The 20,392-nt window shown below is 36.9% G+C and overlaps 2 protein-coding genes across 2 annotated transcripts; both read left to right on the top strand.

Annotated features, from left to right (window-relative positions):
* Positions 1-165: 165 nt before the first annotated feature.
* LOC127947219 (HIRA-interacting protein 3) lies at positions 166-5,134 on the top strand. Its single transcript, XM_052544207.1, has 8 exons — positions 166-335; positions 912-1,032; positions 2,402-2,546; positions 2,632-3,228; positions 3,309-3,475; positions 3,947-4,097; positions 4,373-4,471; positions 4,628-5,134. The coding sequence occupies exons 1-8, from the start codon at positions 226-228 to the stop codon at positions 4,819-4,821; spliced, it is 1,584 nt and encodes a 527-aa protein (XP_052400167.1). The 5' UTR covers positions 166-225; the 3' UTR covers positions 4,822-5,134.
* A 13,407-nt stretch (positions 5,135-18,541) lies between these two features.
* Positions 18,542-18,886, top strand: LOC127957073 (reprimo-like protein). The gene has a single exon (XM_052555437.1). The coding sequence runs from the start codon at positions 18,542-18,544 to the stop codon at positions 18,884-18,886; it is 345 nt and encodes a 114-aa protein (XP_052411397.1).
* Positions 18,887-20,392: the final 1,506 nt, after the last annotated feature.

Below are 20,392 nucleotides of genomic sequence, written 5' to 3'. Positions count from 1 at the left end.
AAATATAATCATATTTATAGGTGAATTCATGAAAGAAAACGATAACGTTAGAACAAGGTCGGTTTTAATAATCGGACATAAGAAGCGTTCTGACCAACTTTATGTTAATATCTATGACGTGAACACGTCAATCGCAAATTCTGCGCGATGACGTAAAGCAACGTAGCCGTGCACAGCAGCAAAGCGCGCCAAGGTAGGGTGGCGCGCTTAGTATGCGCACACAGCATGCAGTTTTGCAAAGAGTGGCGCAAATGTGTTAAAAAAAACATGGCTAAAGAAGAGGACGCGATCCGAAAGTTCGTTGTGAGAGAACTGCACACGTGTTCGGACCTCAGGTAAACTATAGTAAACGGCAGTGTCGAGAAGTGCTCTCAAAACTGATGTTAGCATCATTAACGTTACATATCAGAGAAGAACGCTGTTAGTAAGTTCGGGCTGAATCAAACTAAAAAAAAAGGTCTCACGTCGGCTCCTAAATAGCTAGTGAGTAATGGTGTTCAGTGTAAGATTGTTGCATGAAGCCGGTCAGATCATGAGATGCAGTTTTTGTTTTGCAGTTAACGTTACTCTATCGTAAATAAATGTGGTGGAGAGACACTACAGTGATGTGTGACGCAGCTTACCTAAAAGAGCTTACTGTTAAATTACTGTAGTTCAAATAACAGTTACTGTAGTTCAGTAGTATGCTGGAGCGGTTTGACAGATAGACAGCACAAAATGTGTCTGCATCACAACACTCGTGTCCATGCACTAGCCTCATAAAGTGAAAGTATGCATGCGTTTTGTAACTGTTTGCTTTGTACGAAACATGCGTTGTGTTAAGCGATGTGACATTTTCATTGATTTATATCTTCAACCAGAATGTGCAGTTATTTGCATGTTTAATTTCCTGTTCCTTTGCCACCTGTCAGTGCTCTGACTTTAGGCATTCTGCGGAGGAGATACCTGGAGAAGGTGAGGAGAGAGTCGCTCAGCATCAAGGACCGACAGCTGATGAAGACAATTGTAGAGGAGGAACTTTTGAAGATGCAGGTGAGGAAGATACCTTAAAGGCACAATATGTAAGATTTTATTTAATTAAAATATCCAAAACCCACTAGAATAGTGTTATATATTTTGCTGACCTGTGTACTTACGATATCCCAATTGTTTTGTAGAATGTTTAAATTCAGAGAAATAAGCAATTTTAACTAGTGATACGGACCGTGTCAATTGTGTCATTGTGTTGCCTGCCAATGACATCATAACCCTTCGACTTTTTATTAAATTTTTTTAGAAAACCTGGAAACACTAAAGACGCTTTAATATGTGGTACGTTTTATTAGACGGGTGACGGCCGCACAGAGTAGCATTATAACAGAGCTTTCAAATGTATCTAGTATGATAAAACAGCATCGCTTTACCACACATACTCACGACCGGAAACAGCGTAAGCGCTCCACTGTGGCATAATAAAAGCTCCACTGCTTTCAAACCGTGTGTTACGCTCTTTCAGCGGTCTCGTTTCACCCAGCTTCATTCTACTATCCATGAACATGATTTCTGCCCGAGTCTCATCAAGATTGCGTCAGCTGTGGTGATGAAGACCACAACTCCCATGATTCAACACTCATTTTTTATTTTAAATATGTGCCCTCTAGCTACGAAAAATTACATATTGTGCCTTTAAATGTGATTTTAACATTCATGTGTCAAAAAAGTAACTCGATGCTTAAGTCCGGCCCTTTGGTTACTGGTTTAAACACAGAAAGTATCTGTAGAGTAAATTAAATGAGTAATTTTTCACTTTTTATACACTTTCCCGTGTTTCTGTGACTGTCCAAAGCACGTGAATTTGAGGTACATGGTCTGTTGTTTGGCATCTAGTCGTAACATTCTAACACGGCATTTTTTCAGACTGTGGATCTTTGGCACAGCAATGCGGGGGTTAACACTGTAACGAAGTGAAGCACTTTTTCTCTTAGAGCTTTTTTTTTTAACAGAGCATATTTTTGTGAATGTACTCAGAGTGATTAAAATTGATTAGAAATTACTACTACATGGATTTAAATGAATTGTAACTGTTCTGCAAACTTATTTTGGTATTGTGAACATCTTTACTGTAATCTAAATGAATGTACATATTAAACATTAAGTTTTGGACAGTTGCGTTTATTTGGGAATAACAATGGAAACTGTTTAATTTACAGCATGCACTTCTCGAAATTTAGTTAAAAACATTTAGTCGCTATACACTATTTAGTCTCAAGTGCAACATTTTAACACAATTTTGTTGGAAATCTTACAAACATGCACAATAGAATAGAGCGAAAGCTTGTCTGAGAATATGGTGAAGAGTAATGTGATTTGTTTGTAACATTTTTAAGTCAAGGCTCATGTCAAAACCTCTGTCAATTTCCAGGGCAGCAGTGATGACGAGCCTCTTATTAAGAGCGTGAATCCATCGAAGAGCCAGAGCAAAAGGAAAAGGGTGGATGATGATGGAGATGAAGAGAATAATGTGGTGGGAAAGACAAAAAGATCACGACTGGAGGAGTCTTCTCCCGGTAACTGAAGTATTTACTGAGTTTGTCCTTGTTTCATTTTCTCATTGGGTGATACGCAAGTAACTTTATGATCTCACTTTACCAGATTCCCCCGACTCTGGAATAGAGAAGGCCATGAATGAGAGAGATCAAAAAGAGGAAGAAGCTAAAAGTGATAAAGACACGGGTGAAGACAGTGACGAGGAGCAAGAGAAAAAAGTAATTAAGAGAAAACCACAGAATAAGAGACGGGGCAAACCAAGCAAAGAGGACGAGGACAGTGAGAAGAAAAAGAAATCAAAGAAAAAAGGGAAGATGAAAGACAGTGACAAAGACGAGGAGTCAGAGGATTCTGATGATGAGCAGGAGTCAAGGCAAAAACAACCATCGAAAGAGAAGAAAAAGAAAAAAGATTCAGTCAGTGAGGAGGAAATCAGTGATGAACTGTCCGCGAGTGATTCTGAGGATGAAAAAGTGAAGACGCAGAGCAAAAGAAAAGATGTCATTAAAAAGAATCAAGTAGAGAGGGATGTTGTGAAAGAAGTAGAGAGGCAAGTGTTCGGGAGCAGCTCTGAGAGCGAAGAGGAGAATGACGAGAGCGCTAAAGTAAAAAACAGCAGCAACTCTGAGAAAGACAGTGAGGAGGAAAAAGATCAAAAAGAGGATGCTGCTAAATTATCCTCCAAAGAGATGGAGAAAAATGGTAAGAATCCCTCCGAGGTCAAAGCGGGTGCTCACTTAAACCTTTCTCCTTATATTGTTCATCTTGCCTTTCCCTGACAGATGGGAACGTACGGGACCGTCAGGAGGAGGCAGCAGAGGACTCCGACTCCTCGTCTCTTCCCTCACTGGAGGACGAGGAGGAACCAGAGAAGGACAAGAAGGAGGGAAAGAAAAGCCTGGCAAAGAAAAAGCGCAGCGAGGAGAAGGAGATTACAAGCAAAGGAAAGGCAAGATGAGTTTGAGAACGGCTCAACAGCACACAAACTACTTCTTTTCACTGCTGTGTGTTATATTCAAGTAATGTAAAAAAAAAAACAATTCTAAGTATCAGCATGGCCGTGATTCAACCATACGGTCATTACTGTCCAAAAGTTTGGGGGTCAGGCCTTTTTTTTTTTTTTTTGATTGAGTATGAAAGACTTGAGCACTAAAGTATTTTATTAATTATTTTATTCAGCAAGGACCCATTAAATTGATCAAAAGTGACAGTAAAGATTTAAAGTAAAGTGATATTTTGTGGGCTATTTTTACATGTACTTATTGTAATGGACTCAGAATTGCTCAGAGTGAAAATTTCAATAGTTTCTGACATAAATGGACGACATGCTGTCCATGCCTCTTATCAAACCCAATTTTTTGTATTTTACTTGGAGACGCATTGTTTATAAGAACTGATTATTATCATTTTTGACCATAAGGATGAAGAACACAAGGCTGTGTCCAGGCTGAAGCGCTACATCGCCCTCTGTGGTGTGAGACGGAACTACAAGAAGCTGTTAGACGGCTGCCGATCAGTAAAGGCAAAGGTGGCTGTGCTGAAGAAAGAGCTGGAGGAGCTGGGTGTGGAAGGTTAGTGTCCCTATGAGAAAATGTACACTTGCAGATTTGTAATCCTGTTTTTCATCGTGTCAGTGGAGTATTTTGGGTACCTTTCAATGCATTTTCAACTCTGGCTATATGAGTTCTTGTGTGTTAATGGAAAAAAAACTAATCATGTCGATGCAATGCACTTATATATATAACCTGTGTATTTTCCTTTGTACACTGAGAGATTTATATGATGCATATGTTAAAAAAACTCTCAAAAACACACTCTTATTACTTGTGGAATTGGTCTGTCCCAGGTAATCCCTCAATAGAGAAGTGTAAGAGAGCTCGACTAAAGAGAGAAGAAGCACAGGAACTGGCTGAGCTGGATGTCAGCAACATCATCACCACTCAGGGTAATGATGCTTGATGCTGGATTTCTTAAGATACATTTAAAATCAAGGGCTAAAGTATTCCGACACACATGAGTCCCTGGAAATCAGGGAATTGTAAAATTGTGATTTTTATCTTGTTCGCCCCTTAAACTCATGATATGTCACGTTGTTCTTCAGGACGTCCCAAAAGGAGAGCAGCGGTGGCGGCATGGCCTCCCACACAGAATGTCTCTCCTCCGCCTTCTGCCTATAAACGTGTTGTGGACTCCGACTCAGATAGTGGAGACAGCCACACAAACACAGGGTGCAAGAGAGGAGCAGCCTGGGCCAACCTGCAGGGGATCATCAGTGATGATGGAGAGAGTGACTAGACCCCAAGCGCCTGTCCCTATGATCTGTTTCATCATTACACGGTGCAGTCTTTAAGTTCACCCTTTTTCTAATTCACAATGAACTGTAAAAACAAAAAAAAGTTAAACCTGCTCAAATGAACCAGTTGGTACGTTGGCAAGAATTTTATGTCTACATCTTGTTATTGTTGGATGTCTTCGGATTTCTTTCTAGTAAGTTTGTTCTCTCTATTTCTGTGTTTTACAATTGTTAGTTTGTACTTTATATTTAAATGTCTCAAATGTGTAAAATGATGTTTCATGTAGCTTTGAAAATAAAATAATGTATATTGAATTTGTTTTACATTTTCTCCTCCTTGTCCCAGAAATGACTTAAGACTTGATGTAAATGGCTGTAGTGTGTTGATTTTACAATGTAGACGGAGTGCATTCTCAAAACTAACTTGCTTTTTATTTTATTTTATTTTGAGTGGTTCCAGCATAGTAAATGATTAGTACATGTTTTCAAGGAAAACAACTGATTATATAGCAGAGAACAGCTTGGTTGTAAACTTGAAAGTGTAGAAGTACATTGTAAAAAGTAAATTTTCTTCAGAAAGAAAGGTGTGCCAAAATAAAATTGAAGTAAAAACACAATGTATAAAGTGTAATAATTTTAAATAGCCTAATGTAAATACATAAAGCACTTAACACATCAAATTATTGTTAAATAGAATGGTTTAAACTTTATAAATCAATGGTTTATTACAACCCCAGTGATGATTCCAGATTCTAACTGCAAATCAATTTTAAAGTTTAAAAGAAAAAGTATTTTAATGCAAGCAAAAACAGCTCTTTCTTCATCAAAGAGCCATAACCATCAAATTCCTGTGAATCAGTCTTAAAGAAAAGATGCTGCATGCATACTGTGTGAAAGTGAAGAAATTAACTCACTCTGATAACTTCTACATTGTGAACTATATATTTTTTGTACTATTCTTATATTCACTAGAATAATAATTCCTGTGTACATTGCTGTAAAACATCACGATGCTGCTTGTTTTGTGATGCATTCACCCTTTGAGCCGATCTGTAAAGAGCTGGTTGTGATTGACATGGGTAAAGTCACATGAACTTTGATGAATCACTATAATGCTATGCCAATATTTAAGCAACTAATCACAATTCAAAAGGAATATATTTTTCAAGAGAGTCAAGACCTTATTATCTGAACTATAGTACAATGAAATTCTTATTTTGTCTATGCCTGCTGTGACATTCTAAACACTACATTTTCATCTACACTGCCATTTCATCACTACTTGACACGTTACACTTTTCACTTTATCATTACCTGCATACATCCTCATTCATTCATTCATCAATAAATATTAGTGCTCTGAAATACTAAAAGTATGCCACTAGGTGACACAATAGAATTATTTTTGACAAAATAAAAGACCAGTGGACGCCTGATGTCTCAGAAGTGTTTAGTGAACTTGTACAAATGCTGCACATAAAGCAACAGTAAATTTTTATGACAGATTTACATTTTCAGTTCACTCAAATATGAATATCTGTCATAACTCACTTAATTTATTATTCTTCTGTGGAAGGCTAAAGAAGAAATGAATTCGACTGGAATTAAGGAAATAAACTATTCACAGTATCACATTGTAATAAAGTAAAAGCAAACAAATTCCTCGTGTAATGGACTTTATTTCTCCACAAGCCACTACCTGGACTTACGCCCGATTGAACACACCTGTTCCTCATTACCTTTTTACCTCTGCCGATATAAGGTTTATTTCTGCTTTTGAGTGTGAAGAGGTTAAACTTCTGCATTTGGATCCTAACCTTGGCTGGAGTATATTCTCATTCATATATATATATATATATATATATATATATATATATATATATATATATATTTATATATTTATATATATATATATATATATATATATATATATATATATATATATATATATATATATATATATTTTTTTTTTTTTTTTAGTTCACCAGGGTGACTAATTGTCCATCCACGACCTCCTGTTCCACATGATTAAAAATATGAGGAACACAAAGAATGAATTCCCTTCATCATCCATCACAAGGGGTAAAACCAACTAATATATTCTGATGTGCAGAACAAGATTTTTGAACATCACAAAATATAAAGTGGCTGTAAGAAAAGAGCTAAAGCAATGGAAATCAAATTTCCACCTTCAGTGCAATAATTAAGGAGTTCCAATCAACTAAATATGTTACAAATCTGCCTTGGAGAGGAGGTGTGTCTATATGGTCATAATGCACCGGAGTGGCCGGAGACTCTCCAAAGATCACAGCTGGAGAATTGCAGAGATTAGTTGAGTCTTGGGGTCAGAAAGCCTAAAAATAAAACGAAAAAAAAATCTAACTGCCCCTACATCAGCTCATGTTGTTTGGGAGGGTTTTGAGAAAAATCATTCTCGTTCATCCAAAAACATACTCCAGCATATTCAGTTGTCAGACATGACTGGAACTTCAAACGGGACTGGCTTCTATGGTCAGAAGATGTGTTTGGTGCAAACAGGGATAAAAAGTACCCCTGTATAAGTATAAAGTTATATATACCGCTGGACCTTTAATGGTGTGAGGTTATTTTCCCAGGACATCTTGTTCAGATATATCGCATCATGGATTCTATCAAATACCAACAGATAAAAAATCTTGACCTAACTCCCTCTGTTAGAAATCGTATAATGGGCCTTGGTTTGATCTTCCATCAGGACAATGATCCAAAACAAACATCAAAATCAACACAAATACGTGTCACTGAGCACAACATTTCTGACCACACAACTTCTTGTCCAGGCCCTTGTCATTTCTAGGCTGAACTACTGAAATTCTCTTCTGGCTGGACTTCCATCAAGCACAATCAAACCTCTACAATTTATTCAGAATGTGTCTTCAATGAACCCAGAAGAGCCCATGTAACACCTCTCTTTATCTCCTTGCACTGGCTATCAGTTGCGGCCGAAGTCTGAGATCCTCTAGTGAGTGAGGTCTCGAGGTACTTTCACAGAGAGGATCAAAATCACTTTCCAGAACATTCTCCTTCACTGCTCCTGACTGGTGGAATGATCTTCCCACCCCTATCTGGAATACTGAATCCCTCACAATTTTAAAGCAACAGCATCTCTTGAGACGCTACTCGATTTAACCATCATAAAAAAATATTTATTTATTTATTTATTCCCTTTTTTTCTAGCTTGTACTTATTGAACAATGTCTAAAACTCGGTATTACAAGCACTTCCTGTGTCTGTTTGCCTCTTTAAGAAGAATCACTTTATGTATCCCTGAATTGTAAGTTGCTTTCGATAAAAGTGTCTCCAAAATGACATTTTAAATGTAAATGTAAAACTCAGAGTTGTTATTTTGGGTAAAAGACGTTGCAATAATAGGGTGCCAGTCATTGTGGCTATTGTGTACTAGAGAAAAACATTTCATAATGAGATTTCTTTCCACTTTCCATTGTTTGAAAAGTGATGATCAATGATAGGTTAGAATTTTGTGATTTTTAGAAAAATAAAAGATCTAAAGATAAACAATGCAGATTAATTTTCACAGCCAACTTTGCTCATATATTTACCAAGGGGGGCAATATTAATGGAGGGCACTGTATGCAATTTTAAATTGAGAACCCACACAATTAGGCATTGTTTAGCACAATTTCGTGGAAAGATTGTGTGTATAGTTTTAAACATGAAAAGCTAAGAGCTCAAAGCCAAGAGAAATAAATATGTAATAGTCATGTAATAGACCTTGATTTCTGGTGTTCATGATTTAAAGGAAAAGTTCACCCAAAAATGAAAATTTGCTGAAAATGTATTCAGGCCATCCAAAACAGATTTGGGGAAATTTAACAATACCTTACTTACTCGACAATGGATCCTCTGCAGTGAATGGGTGCCATCAGAATGAGACTCCAAACAGCTGATAAGAACATAACAGTAATTCACAAGTAACCCACACAGCCCAGTCCATCAATTAATAACTGAAGTGAAGTAAAAAGCTGCATATATAAACAACAACAACAACAACAAAACAAATTAATCAAGATGATTTAAACTTCAAACCGTCACCTAAGGGTGAGCAAATTTTCAAGAAATTTTCATTTTTTGGTTGAAATATTCCTTTAATACAGGGGTGTCAAACTCAGTTCCTGGAGGTTCAGTTCCAACCCTGCTGCACCACACATAACATGTGGTTTTCAAATAAGCCTGGAGGACTGGATTAGCTGGATCAGGTGTATTTAATTAGGGTTGAAGCTGTGGCCCTCCAGGAGCTGAGTTTGACACCCTTGCTTTAATTGAAAATCTAAATAATTTCTGATACAGGAGAGTCAGTCATCCAGCTGATTCAAAGTGTCATTTACATTTTAATTATTGGCACAAGGCATATTCATATTTTTGTTGTTAAATAAGTAATATTTCCTACCATTTGACTTAACCATTCATATTTTTGTCATTACAAACATAAAAAAAAAAAAACTTGAATTACAGAATGCCTTAGTATTTGATTGTCATGTATTTTGCTTTTATGACAGCAGCAATCAAACTGGATGAACTCCACGATTTATGGTACACCTGGTGATCGCCAGCATGATTTAGGATCCAAAGAGTATCTTGAGAGTCACATTGTCAGTGGCACACATTTATTTATCGGATTAATAAAGTAGAAAGGGTACAGACTCTGAAAATGATTTTCATCTTAATGTTTTTCCTAAAATATTTATTTATTTATTTCCAGGATTAAATTTGATTTTGAATGATTGATTGTCAAACTTTTGGACCCAAGGGCCAGTCATTGAATCAGTGAGTGCTTTGCAGCAAACTTTTGGAGGCATGAGTGTTCAATAAAGAGCTGCATATTCCCTTCGGTGTGCTCCCACACTCCTGTTCTCTCACTCATTTCAATGCTCATCTCCCACAACAATCACACCCTCCCCACAGTAACACCTCAAACACTGTAATTAATCAAGACGTAATCGTAATCAGGAGGAAGAGCGGCTATTTTTAAAAGCCCTGTCACTGTGGGGGCATTGAGAAACAAGATGAGAGAAAGAGAGAGAGGAAAAACAAGACAGATTCATTTATTATGAGTGCATTTGGCTCTGAGATATCAAGTTAAACATTTAGCTCAGTGTTTCCATTTGAGCTGCTTATGTCTTCACACTTCTATTAAATTCTGGATGAGAAAAAAAAAAATCAATGAAAGGTGGTGATAAGAGGAATCTAGATACATGAGATACATAGTCTTTTCTCCCTCTTTTTCTTGCTCTTTATCCCTTTTTATGATATCTCCAGAGAGACAGTCTTCACTCTTTCACAAACACAATTGCCTTGAAAACTTAAAGCAGTAAATGCAGTAGTTTTTAACCTGTAATTGTTACCGTACAGAGTATGTTTTTTTGATCGTTTGATCCCCAGATCCATTATTTAGCCTACTGTACACTTTGTTACCATTTAAATTAAAAAATTATGATCTACAAGTGTTTAAAGTTTGAGTGTTTGATATCCGTTTCATGCTTTCAGCAGCCATTAACTTACGATGCAAAACACTTTTGGGTCAGCACAAACCACACCGTAAATTATTATTATTATATTTTTTTTGTGCAGTTTAATTGTTTCAATTTTTTTTTTTAAGTTGATACAACTTGCTGTTTTTTTAATTTGTTCATTTAACTTGACATTTTAAATTTGAACCTATTTCAACTAAACTTTGCAAATGCATGTTACTTGAAATAAGTAGTTGGGTCAACTATTTAATGATGTCAACTAAATTTTTTTTTACACTTTAAAAAAAAAAGTTTTACTATTTTGTGATTAATTTAAAACAAATTTAATTTTTACTAATAATATTATTTAGTACTTTAACTCATTTATGATAATTTCCAATGCAACATTTCTAATTTTCTACATTTTTTAAGCCTAAGCTTTTCATCATGCGTCCCAGCAGAATCTCATGTTAGAGACTGATGTCAACTTTAATCACTATCACACGGTGTTAGTATTAGTGTGTGTTTAACTCAACACTAGTCAGTTTGACTGTGTATGATGGTAGATCAATGCAAGTCAGTGACAACATTAAATTATATTTACAGATTTCTATATAAAGCTTTAGATTCATGCCAAAATATGGATGTCACCGTTCTATTCCTTATCAGTATTTATAAAATAATTACCATGAAAACCCATTATTCACTCATTCACTGTTCAGATCAGTGCTGAGGTCTAAACAGGTTTATGTATTACTAGCCATCATCCACTTAGTGTCAGTGACATTTTGACACAGACATCTCTTTCTGACACACACACTCGCACACACACCCTTCAGCATGTGCCCAAATATTTGGCCATTATCTCTTTTGGTTGCTATGGTAACCCTAGCCTGCCAATGCAGGCTTTAGGTGGTGATGATACTATGTGTGTGTGTGTGTGTGTGTGTGTGTGTGTGTGTGTGTGTGCTTATATGTTGGTATAAGAACACTGAGTTCACTTGCAGTTACTATTTTGAAAAGACATGATGTCACTCATGTGCCTTCAAAAATGAGACAACCCACACACTTAGCATGCATAAATATAAAAAACACACACACATAATCCACTATCATAATATCAGTTTCTCACTTGAACACACGCTTGTTAAAGCAGTCAGCTGTGGCTGACATGGATGTCGGTGTTCTCTTCTCTTCTTTGTAAAGATGTAAACATGAAAATACATGTTTGTTTGTTTTTTGCACATACAGTCAATCACAATTGATTTATTAGGAATAACAAGGACTGAATTCATCCATGACTTTATTTTACCTCATGTGAACATCGTGCAAGCTACTGTAAATCCTTTAAGGATGTTTTTTAAGGAGAAAACCAATTTAAATTGCCCCCAGGAACTGGAACTCCTTATGAATTAGTTCATTGTAAGTTCGATTTTTTTTAAGCTCACTGTCTTACATTGTCTGTTTAGAGACGTTACTGTGCCTGACAGAGAGTATTCAGAGTACTTGAACGATGGAGACACTGCCTGTGACTGGTTTTCAGTGGTTCAGGTTTAGACGGACTAAAAGTGATCTTTATGTTTTTGGATGGCTAAAATTCCCTTACAACACATCCTGGAAGCACTGACACTTTGATTACTAGTTGTCTATTCAAGGAACCCATTAGTCCTATGTAACCAGGTTTAAATGTTCAGGGAAGAAGACGCCAGGAACTAGTGAGCATTCATTTAATTAGAAAATAATCAACCAAATGAAAGTAACGCAGCAGCCCCTCACAAACAACTGCCACGTACAAATATAAACCACACATAACATAAAGTCCAGCTCTCATCGTGCACCATCGTCAGTCCTCCTTTTGTCCTTCCGGAGCTCCTCCGTGGGACTCGAGACTGGTTTCTGTCGCTGGTGTCGCTCATTATCATTTACGCCTCAGTCCTTTCCCGCGGCTCTCGGCCCCACACCACTCGTCACATCCTGATTCTTTGAGCACTCATATTAGAGAAGTACAACCCTCTTCTGTACCCTGTTAACCATGATTAATGTCTTTGACTGTTCAATAGCATGAAGAGCTTTTGATTCACATTATATAATCTGTGACTGATTTTTCAGTCAAAGGACCTTGAAAACCCTGTGGAAGCAATTTTCCAGTCCAAGCAAGAGAATGGGCATCTTTCAGATCACTTTTAAAACATTGCAGCTCTTTTTGCATTAAATTGTTCTAGCAGGAAAATAACAGCTTGATGTGATGAATTACAATCAAATGGCACTTGCTGGTCAAATGTTTTGATGCTGGAGAAACAGAAAAGACTCAGTGCTTGAAACTGAATTATACATCTTAAATGGAGTCAAAGGGCAAGAAACCAAAGCCAACACCAGTCATCCTCTCAAATCATATAAATGATGATATTCTGATTGACTTTCCTCTCTCTTTCTACATTACAGTTTACAGTATTGCTGCAAAATATTATGAATAAAGAGAAAATATGTTATTATACATTTATACATTTTATTTTGCTGTTTTGTGAACTGTTCTGTTTCTGTATAATTTTTTTTTTAAATGGCTATATTACATAAATTAACTTATTTTTTCATTTTGTGTTTTAAGAACCGTATCTTTTTGTCTGTGCAATATGTGTAGAAATGTTCAATAGATTTCTGTAGCCAAGACCTTAAAGGATAAGTTCACTTCAAGATTAAACATTTCCTGATAATTTACTCACCACCATGTCATCCAAGTTGTTCATGTCTTTCTGTCGTCAGGTTTTGGTCACGTTGAAAAGGTCACGCGGAGGTTGTAGGCGGAAGTACTGACCCAGTGTTTATAAAGCGAACGTGCAAAGAAAGTCAAACGCCCCTTACAAAACAAGGTAAAACAGCAATGTCGTACGATACCTACCACACCTTTCTGAAGCACGCAGACGAAGAGCTAACCACTCGTGACCTTTCCAACTTGATTATGTAATGTGTGCCAGTGAAATGTGCCGCTATTGAAAAGTTAGGGGTCAGTATTTAATAGCTCGAAAGAAATTAAGACTTTTTTTCTGCAAGGATACATTAAATTGTTCCAATGTGATAATAACGATATTTGCAATATTACAAAAGATATAATATTTTACATATTACATTCTTAACATTTAATAATAAGAAATGTTTCTTGGGCAGCAAATCAGCATATTAGAATGACTGGAGTAATGATGCTGAAAATTCAGCTTTGCCATCACAGGAATAAACTACGATTTTAAATATGTTATAAACACATTTTTTACAGTATTTGTGATCTGATAAAAACAGCCTTTATGATAATAAGAGACATCTTTCAAAGCATTAAAGAATATTATCGACCCCAAATTTTGAACAGTAGTATTCACTGGAGTAAAACGTGTGACAACTAGCAGTCTCTCCTACTGTATTATAAAGCAATCGTTCAATCTTTGTCTAGCTGAGACACATACCTGCAGACTATCAGACAGAACAGTCCCTATCATGAGATCTCAATAATTCTATTATGAAGGATAGAGGTTAGGAGAAAAAAAATAAAAGGTAGACCAATGGGTCCTGATTAGATCAATGCTAAAGAAACCGCAGAGACCAATGGACCCAGTAACTCTGCCACCCCATCCCTTCCGTGTCTCTTTTCTCTCTTTCCCCATCTCTGGCCTGTTGCTTAGTTACTGCCTAGTGTGCTGGAATTGTGTTTGAGATAGAGAGGTAGAGGGATACGCCACAGTACACATGCTTGATCTGTGCCATTGTGTGCGCACAGATGTTTGCGTTTCAGTTCTCCTGACAATACTTCCTCAGCAATCTCCATTGCTCACCTGTGACTCCACTTCAATTCATGCACTTTGTGTTTAGGACAGATCCCCTGAACTCCAGACCTGATCCGAGGGTCAGCATGGGCTAATCACACATAATGTGTGTTTGGATTGAGCTCTGCTGGAGAAACTGATCTTTCGCCACATGAAGCGAGTGTGTGAGATGTGTAGTAGAGGTAGAGGGCTGATTGGAGACAAAATATTCTATAAAGCTTGCTTGTGTGTGTTTGCACTACAAGCTCTGGGAAAATGTTGCCATGATTATAGCTATTAATGCTGATATGGTGCTAAAATGTAAATAAACTTTGAAAATATATGATTCTTATAAATTTTAATAAACAATTGAAGTCAGCGATGTTAAGTCTCTCACACAAACTGTAATAAAGTCAGAAACTAATCTCTGGGTGCTCTAGTGAGCACTAGACTGCTAACACACTCGCTGGGTGATCTTGGCTAAGTGCTATTTAGATAGAGAGGAGGTTTGAACCCCCCACAGACAACAAACAGTTGTAACGATGTAGCAAAGGAAGATTAAACCGTTGTTTTCTTCAGAATCAACTGCAATAATTGATAAAAGAATGCATAGAAAACAGTGTGTATATTTGTTTGCATGTCATGTGTGTGCAGTTCTGTGTGTCTGGTTGCAATGTTGAACTTCATCTCTTTCTGTGTGCAAGTGTGTGAGCGGTAGAAAAAAGAAAAAAGGGAGTGAAGCTAGGTTGCTGGGGGACATCTTAACTTAAATTTTGTTGCTAGGCTGCCAATTCCCCTCAGTTAGGTGGAAACATTTCCCCACTTTTCTGACCATTCCCCCTGCAGCCATCTCTGCTTCTATCCATGCGTCTCATTCCTTTCCTCTTTCTGTTTTTCCAGCCAAAATAACTAACCATCTGTCGCCATGCATGAAGGTTGCCTGTTGCTAAGGAGTGTGAAGATCCATCAATATCTAAGTATTTTGGTCGTACGCTGGACTCCTAGGAATAGCAATGTTAGATTAGTCTGCGTGTCTCAGGATGATGAATAATTGTGCGTTGTGAAATGCAAGAGAAGGCACAAAGGAGGTTTGTAATGTGTGAAGTCCAGTGAAACTGTGTGGGATATAAGCAGCAAGTAGATTTACGCTCTTTAGCTTTTCTCATGTTAATCCATGCAATAAATGATGAAAAGCACAAAACGTGGGACTGCCGTCTTATTTATAGCAACAGCTGGGCTAATTGCATTCTAAACAATAATCTAATTTGACCACATCATAAAGCTGAATGATTTGGGGATTAAGGTCTGTCTGTAAGTGACATTTGTACAAATTAAACACTTTTGTTTAAACAGCAAATCATATTTTTTTTCAGGCAGGCTTCCTGACAGGTAGAAAGCAGATATTTGCTTGAAAGTAAAATAATACTATAATCCTGCTATTATATTTCAGTGCCTCAATTAACTAAAAGAGGCTTTTTTCTCCCTTTTTGGTAAAGAAAGTGAAGAATCAATAGTGTGCACAGAACAGCTCGACTTTCGCAGAAAAGTTTACTCTGGTTTTATCGACACTTTCTTTTGTTTCTTAATTCATCCCCGTCTCTTCTCTCCCACGGTTTTCTCTGTCACTGTGACATTTGCCAGCCGCTCGCACGCTCTCAACTCACATCTCATGCGCTGTCCTCACTTTTTCTAATTATTGTCACTGTTTAAATGGACAATACTGTACTCTGTCTAAATCAATGTTTGTTTAATAATTTTTGTGATATTTGGCACTGGCCTTATCTCTTGCGAAACCAGATGTCAACTTTATCTGCTCAGACCCTAATTATGTTCAAGCTGGCCGTATATAAAAATAGATTTTTTTTTTTACAATCTATCCTACCGTGCTTTATTTCTCCTCTATATGCAACCATAAATTATATTCATTGAAGAAAATTGCTTGTCTGTACAAAACAAAATCAGTGTTGTCCAATGTTGTGGACCTCACTTATATCCATGGGAATACTACAGCATTATTCAAAACATAATCTTTTTGTTTTGAAAAAAAGAAAAAAAAAGAAGTACAATATTTTGAAGGACAAGAGGGAGAGTAAATAATTTAGGTTTGGGTGAATTATCCCTTTAAGATGTACGCTGCAAAACTGACAAATAGCTTGATTTGAACCTGAACATAGCTTTTGATGGCATAAGGTTACATAAATATTAAGTAAATATATTCTGCAATATTACATTATATTTTTATTTGATTAAAGCAGTTAATATAGCTAGATGTTATATGAAAATTAATTTTTTTTGTACCTCTTTTACATAAATTAAAACCCACCATCTATCACAATGAACACCATTTTAAAGTGTATATGTCCTGTGTAAAAAATTGAACTCAACAGTAAGACCCGTTGCTATTGTTTGCACTTTTGTTTTACAACTGTTAGTATTATTTTGGAGTACTTTAACCCTATAAAGGCTACTGTATCACATTTATTACATGAATTTCTAAGGCATCTTAATGATCAACATGATCAAAATCCTGTTGTATGCAATCTCCTACATGCTTTATGTTGTCTGATTGAGTTTTTACACTTTAAAGGATACATATCATGAAAATCTGACCTTTTTTTCTTGTTTAAGTGCAGTAAATGGGTCCCTGGTGCATCAACCAACCCAGGATATGTGAAAAAGGTTAACCTAAGCTTTTGAAAAACGAGCGAGTCAGATTTTGACAACGTGGCAAAGGGATCTTATAATAATACCACCACCCCTTAATATGCACATTTCCACCTAGGTGCCGCCATTGTGTTTTTACAGGGACAACGGTGTACCACATCTACCAGTTTGCAGTGCTTTGGATGTGTTTGCTCAGAAAACCCTATAGCAGAAATTTAAACTAAAATGGCTTTAAAGCACGACAGACATGAATCATGATCAAACAAAGGTGCATAAAGAAGATCTGTAAAGTTGCAGAGACTAAAGTCTCAAACTAAAGAGATATTCTTTATCAAAGTTAAGACTCCGCCACGCCCTCTGAAACACCTCGGTTAAACACGCCCCCACATGTTTACGTCACTATGTGGAAATATTTGTGTAATGTCGCCAAATGTTCACGCAAGGAAAGAAGGTGTTGTTTCAGTAACTGAGGTTAGTGTTGAAGCATACGAGCTGCGGTGTTCGGCCAATCACAATGCACTGGGTCAGCTGGCCAATCAGAGCAGACTGCGCTTGTCGGAAGGAGGGACTTTGTAGAAAATTTGTGTTTGAGAGAGGCGGGGCATAGAGGACCTAAAAATTATTTACAGTATTTAAAAAATATTGTGTTTTTTAAACATTAAAGCATGTCAACATATTCTATTACACCAAATACACAAAATAATAAGCTTTAAAGCATCATATGGACCCCTTTAACAAATAAAAGGCCTTGTCGTGGTACACACGTTTTTTGTTGTGAAATTTTTACAGATTTTTTAAATCTGAATCAAAATCTCTCAATCTGCATTGTCTTGTATTGCATTACCTCCACAATAAAAACTACAGAGTTTTATTCATAAAACTAAGCATTTAAATATCATCTTAGGACATATTATTGGGAGATACAGTGACAAATTATATTATTATGCATTTTATGTAAGTAGTCTGCTATAAATAAATATCAGCACCAGAGTGCATAAGTTTGATTAGTTTTGGCCTCTGAATAAGTTTTTTTTTTTTAAATCCTTTTGGAGTATGATAAACTTATGCTATATGAGCCATAAAAGCATGTATAGCAGGATGTATGTTAAGAATACGATATTCACAAAAAAAAAATATAATAATAATAATAAAATAAAAATAAATGTTTTTTGCTTCACTTCAGAAACGCTACAAGAGGTCCTTTGGAAATAAACGCTGGGTCTGACAAGGTCTAAATTAGTTTGGAATCTCTTCCAAAAGTGCTTTACTTTAAAAATCAGAGTTGCGTCCAGCTCAAGGCGTAGGCTTCTGGTGATTTGGGTTTAAATTTTTGACCACTGGATCAAATCCCATTGATTAGAAAACCCTCTCGAGCTCTGCTGCCAGAGAACGGTCTCCGTGGCGACATCCAGGCTGATGGCGCGCGCTCACTCTCCCGAGCCCCCCTCCTCCACATGGAACACAAGCGCGCACCAAACCTGCGCGCAGGTCTCGGCTCAGTAGCATTTGCTTTAGAAGTGCCTTGAGCGCTCATCATGTTCGTTAAGACATCTTATTGACTGCTAGTTGTGAGAGAATCAAGCACCGTTTTGTCCAGTTTGCATGTAGTTTAATGGTATGAACCTTCAACTGATTTTAGGAGATACTTTTATCACTTTTTCTCCTCATGAAACTTACTCGATTCAACAGGCAGCTGCAGAAAGTGAACTGATGCCATAAGACACGATTGTCTTCAGCTTCAGTTTTCTGCGTCTCCGCTCAGGATGAACGGAACGTTTTTTAACCACACGGTGTTTACGCACAGCGCTCTGCTCAACCGCAGTCAAGAGCTCGCGGGGACACTAGTTGATTGCTGCACGGGGAACGGGAGCGAGGTAACCGCAAACGACGGCGGCGGGTCTTTAGTTCTCGCTCAGGAGGAACGCAAGCTGTTCGTTACGCGCGTGGTGCAGATCGCGGTGCTGTGCGTTCTTTCCCTCACGGTGATGTTCGGGATCTTCTTTCTCGGTTGCAACCTCATGATCAAGTCCGAAAGTATGATCAACTTCCTGGTCAAGGACCGGAGACCATCCAGAGACGTGGAGGCGGTGATGATCGGACTGAGTTAGTCACGGGTGTCACCTGTAACCGGGCTGCAGGGGCGCGTGACACCCGGCTGTCCTCAGACTGGGATCCGAAGATATGCAACTTACATTTTCACTCCCTTTGCGTTCTGGAATAGAAAAGGCGAGGTGGATGAACTGAAGCAAAGATGACATATGGCTGCACGTTTACGAAATAAGAATGTATTATCAATGTTAACGTAGCTTTTTGTATTTGAGGTAATTTTGCTTGTGATTTTAAGTGTTTACACGTTTTTACCTCAGGAAAAAAAAAATCTAATTATGTAGGCATATTTATTGTATTTTGTTTGTTATACCTAGTTAGCAAATTATAGGCCGGGATCGAGGGGGTTGTTCTTGCGAAACGCAAATTGTAGCCTACTTTGGTGCAACAATTCTAAAAGTTGGTTATCTAAAATACTTTTAACAAGTAATAAACGTCCGAAGGACCCGCACAAAATTAGTCGTAATGGAAAGCACATAAGAGACATGTTGTCTTGGTGACTTCATTTGGTGAGCGGAATATAGCACATTACCAACGGTGTAACTTTTATTATTACTGAAAACCCTATTGAAACCTATATGATTGCATTAAAAAAGTTAATTTACTAAAACTCTAACAATCTTATATTTGACTCACTTTTGGTGGTGAGGGGTTTAAGCCATTACTGGAAATATTCAGACTTCCCCAATCCCACCGTCCTGGTTTGTAGCTAGACAATCACTTTCAAAAGCATGTTGCTTTGTGAACGGTGACTTTTGCACCTTGAATTGCAGCTTGAATTGTTTTGATTTTGAAGATGTAATCGTATATTTTTCTTCAGTTTTAACTTGTGGCCGAGAGCACGTGAGGGGGGAGATGCTCATTTGGTGGCGCACTTGCACTTCCCCGATCGCATGCGCGTGCTCGGTGTGTGAGGTGTCACTTTCTAGGTAAAGATATCAATGCTGCATGGAGTATTTTATGAACTTTATTGACTTGCAAACTTGAAGTTGTGCAGCATGCTGAATTGAATAAAGCTGTTTAAAACAATTAATTGTATTTCTTTATATTTACATTCAGTCATTCAGCAGACACTTTTATCCGAAGCTACTTACAAATGAGGACAATAGAAGCAATCAAATATAACAAAAGAACAGTGATACAAGTGTGATATAAGTGTTATAACAAGTCTCAGTTAGCTTAAACGTAGCAAGGGCTTTAAAATAAAAATAATATAATAAATAATAAGAAAACCGATAAAATAGAAAAAAGAATAGATCAAGCTAGTGTACTTTTCATAATTGTATAATAAATGAAAAACAAATGGATAGAATACAAAAAGATTAAGGTAGTACATTTTTTATATTTAATATATATATATATATATATATATATATATATATATATATATATATATATATATATATATATATATATATATATATAATAAAATCCTTAAGAAGGTTGCATACGAAAGCATGGTTAAATGCATATCTTGCTTATTTGCTTCATTCATCTTCTTTAATAAG

Source organism: Carassius gibelio, chromosome A3, assembly GCF_023724105.1.
Source record: "Carassius gibelio isolate Cgi1373 ecotype wild population from Czech Republic chromosome A3, carGib1.2-hapl.c, whole genome shotgun sequence".
Classification (NCBI taxonomy): Eukaryota; Metazoa; Chordata; class Actinopteri; order Cypriniformes; family Cyprinidae; genus Carassius; species Carassius gibelio.
This window is presented reverse-complemented; position numbering and strand designations above follow the sequence as displayed.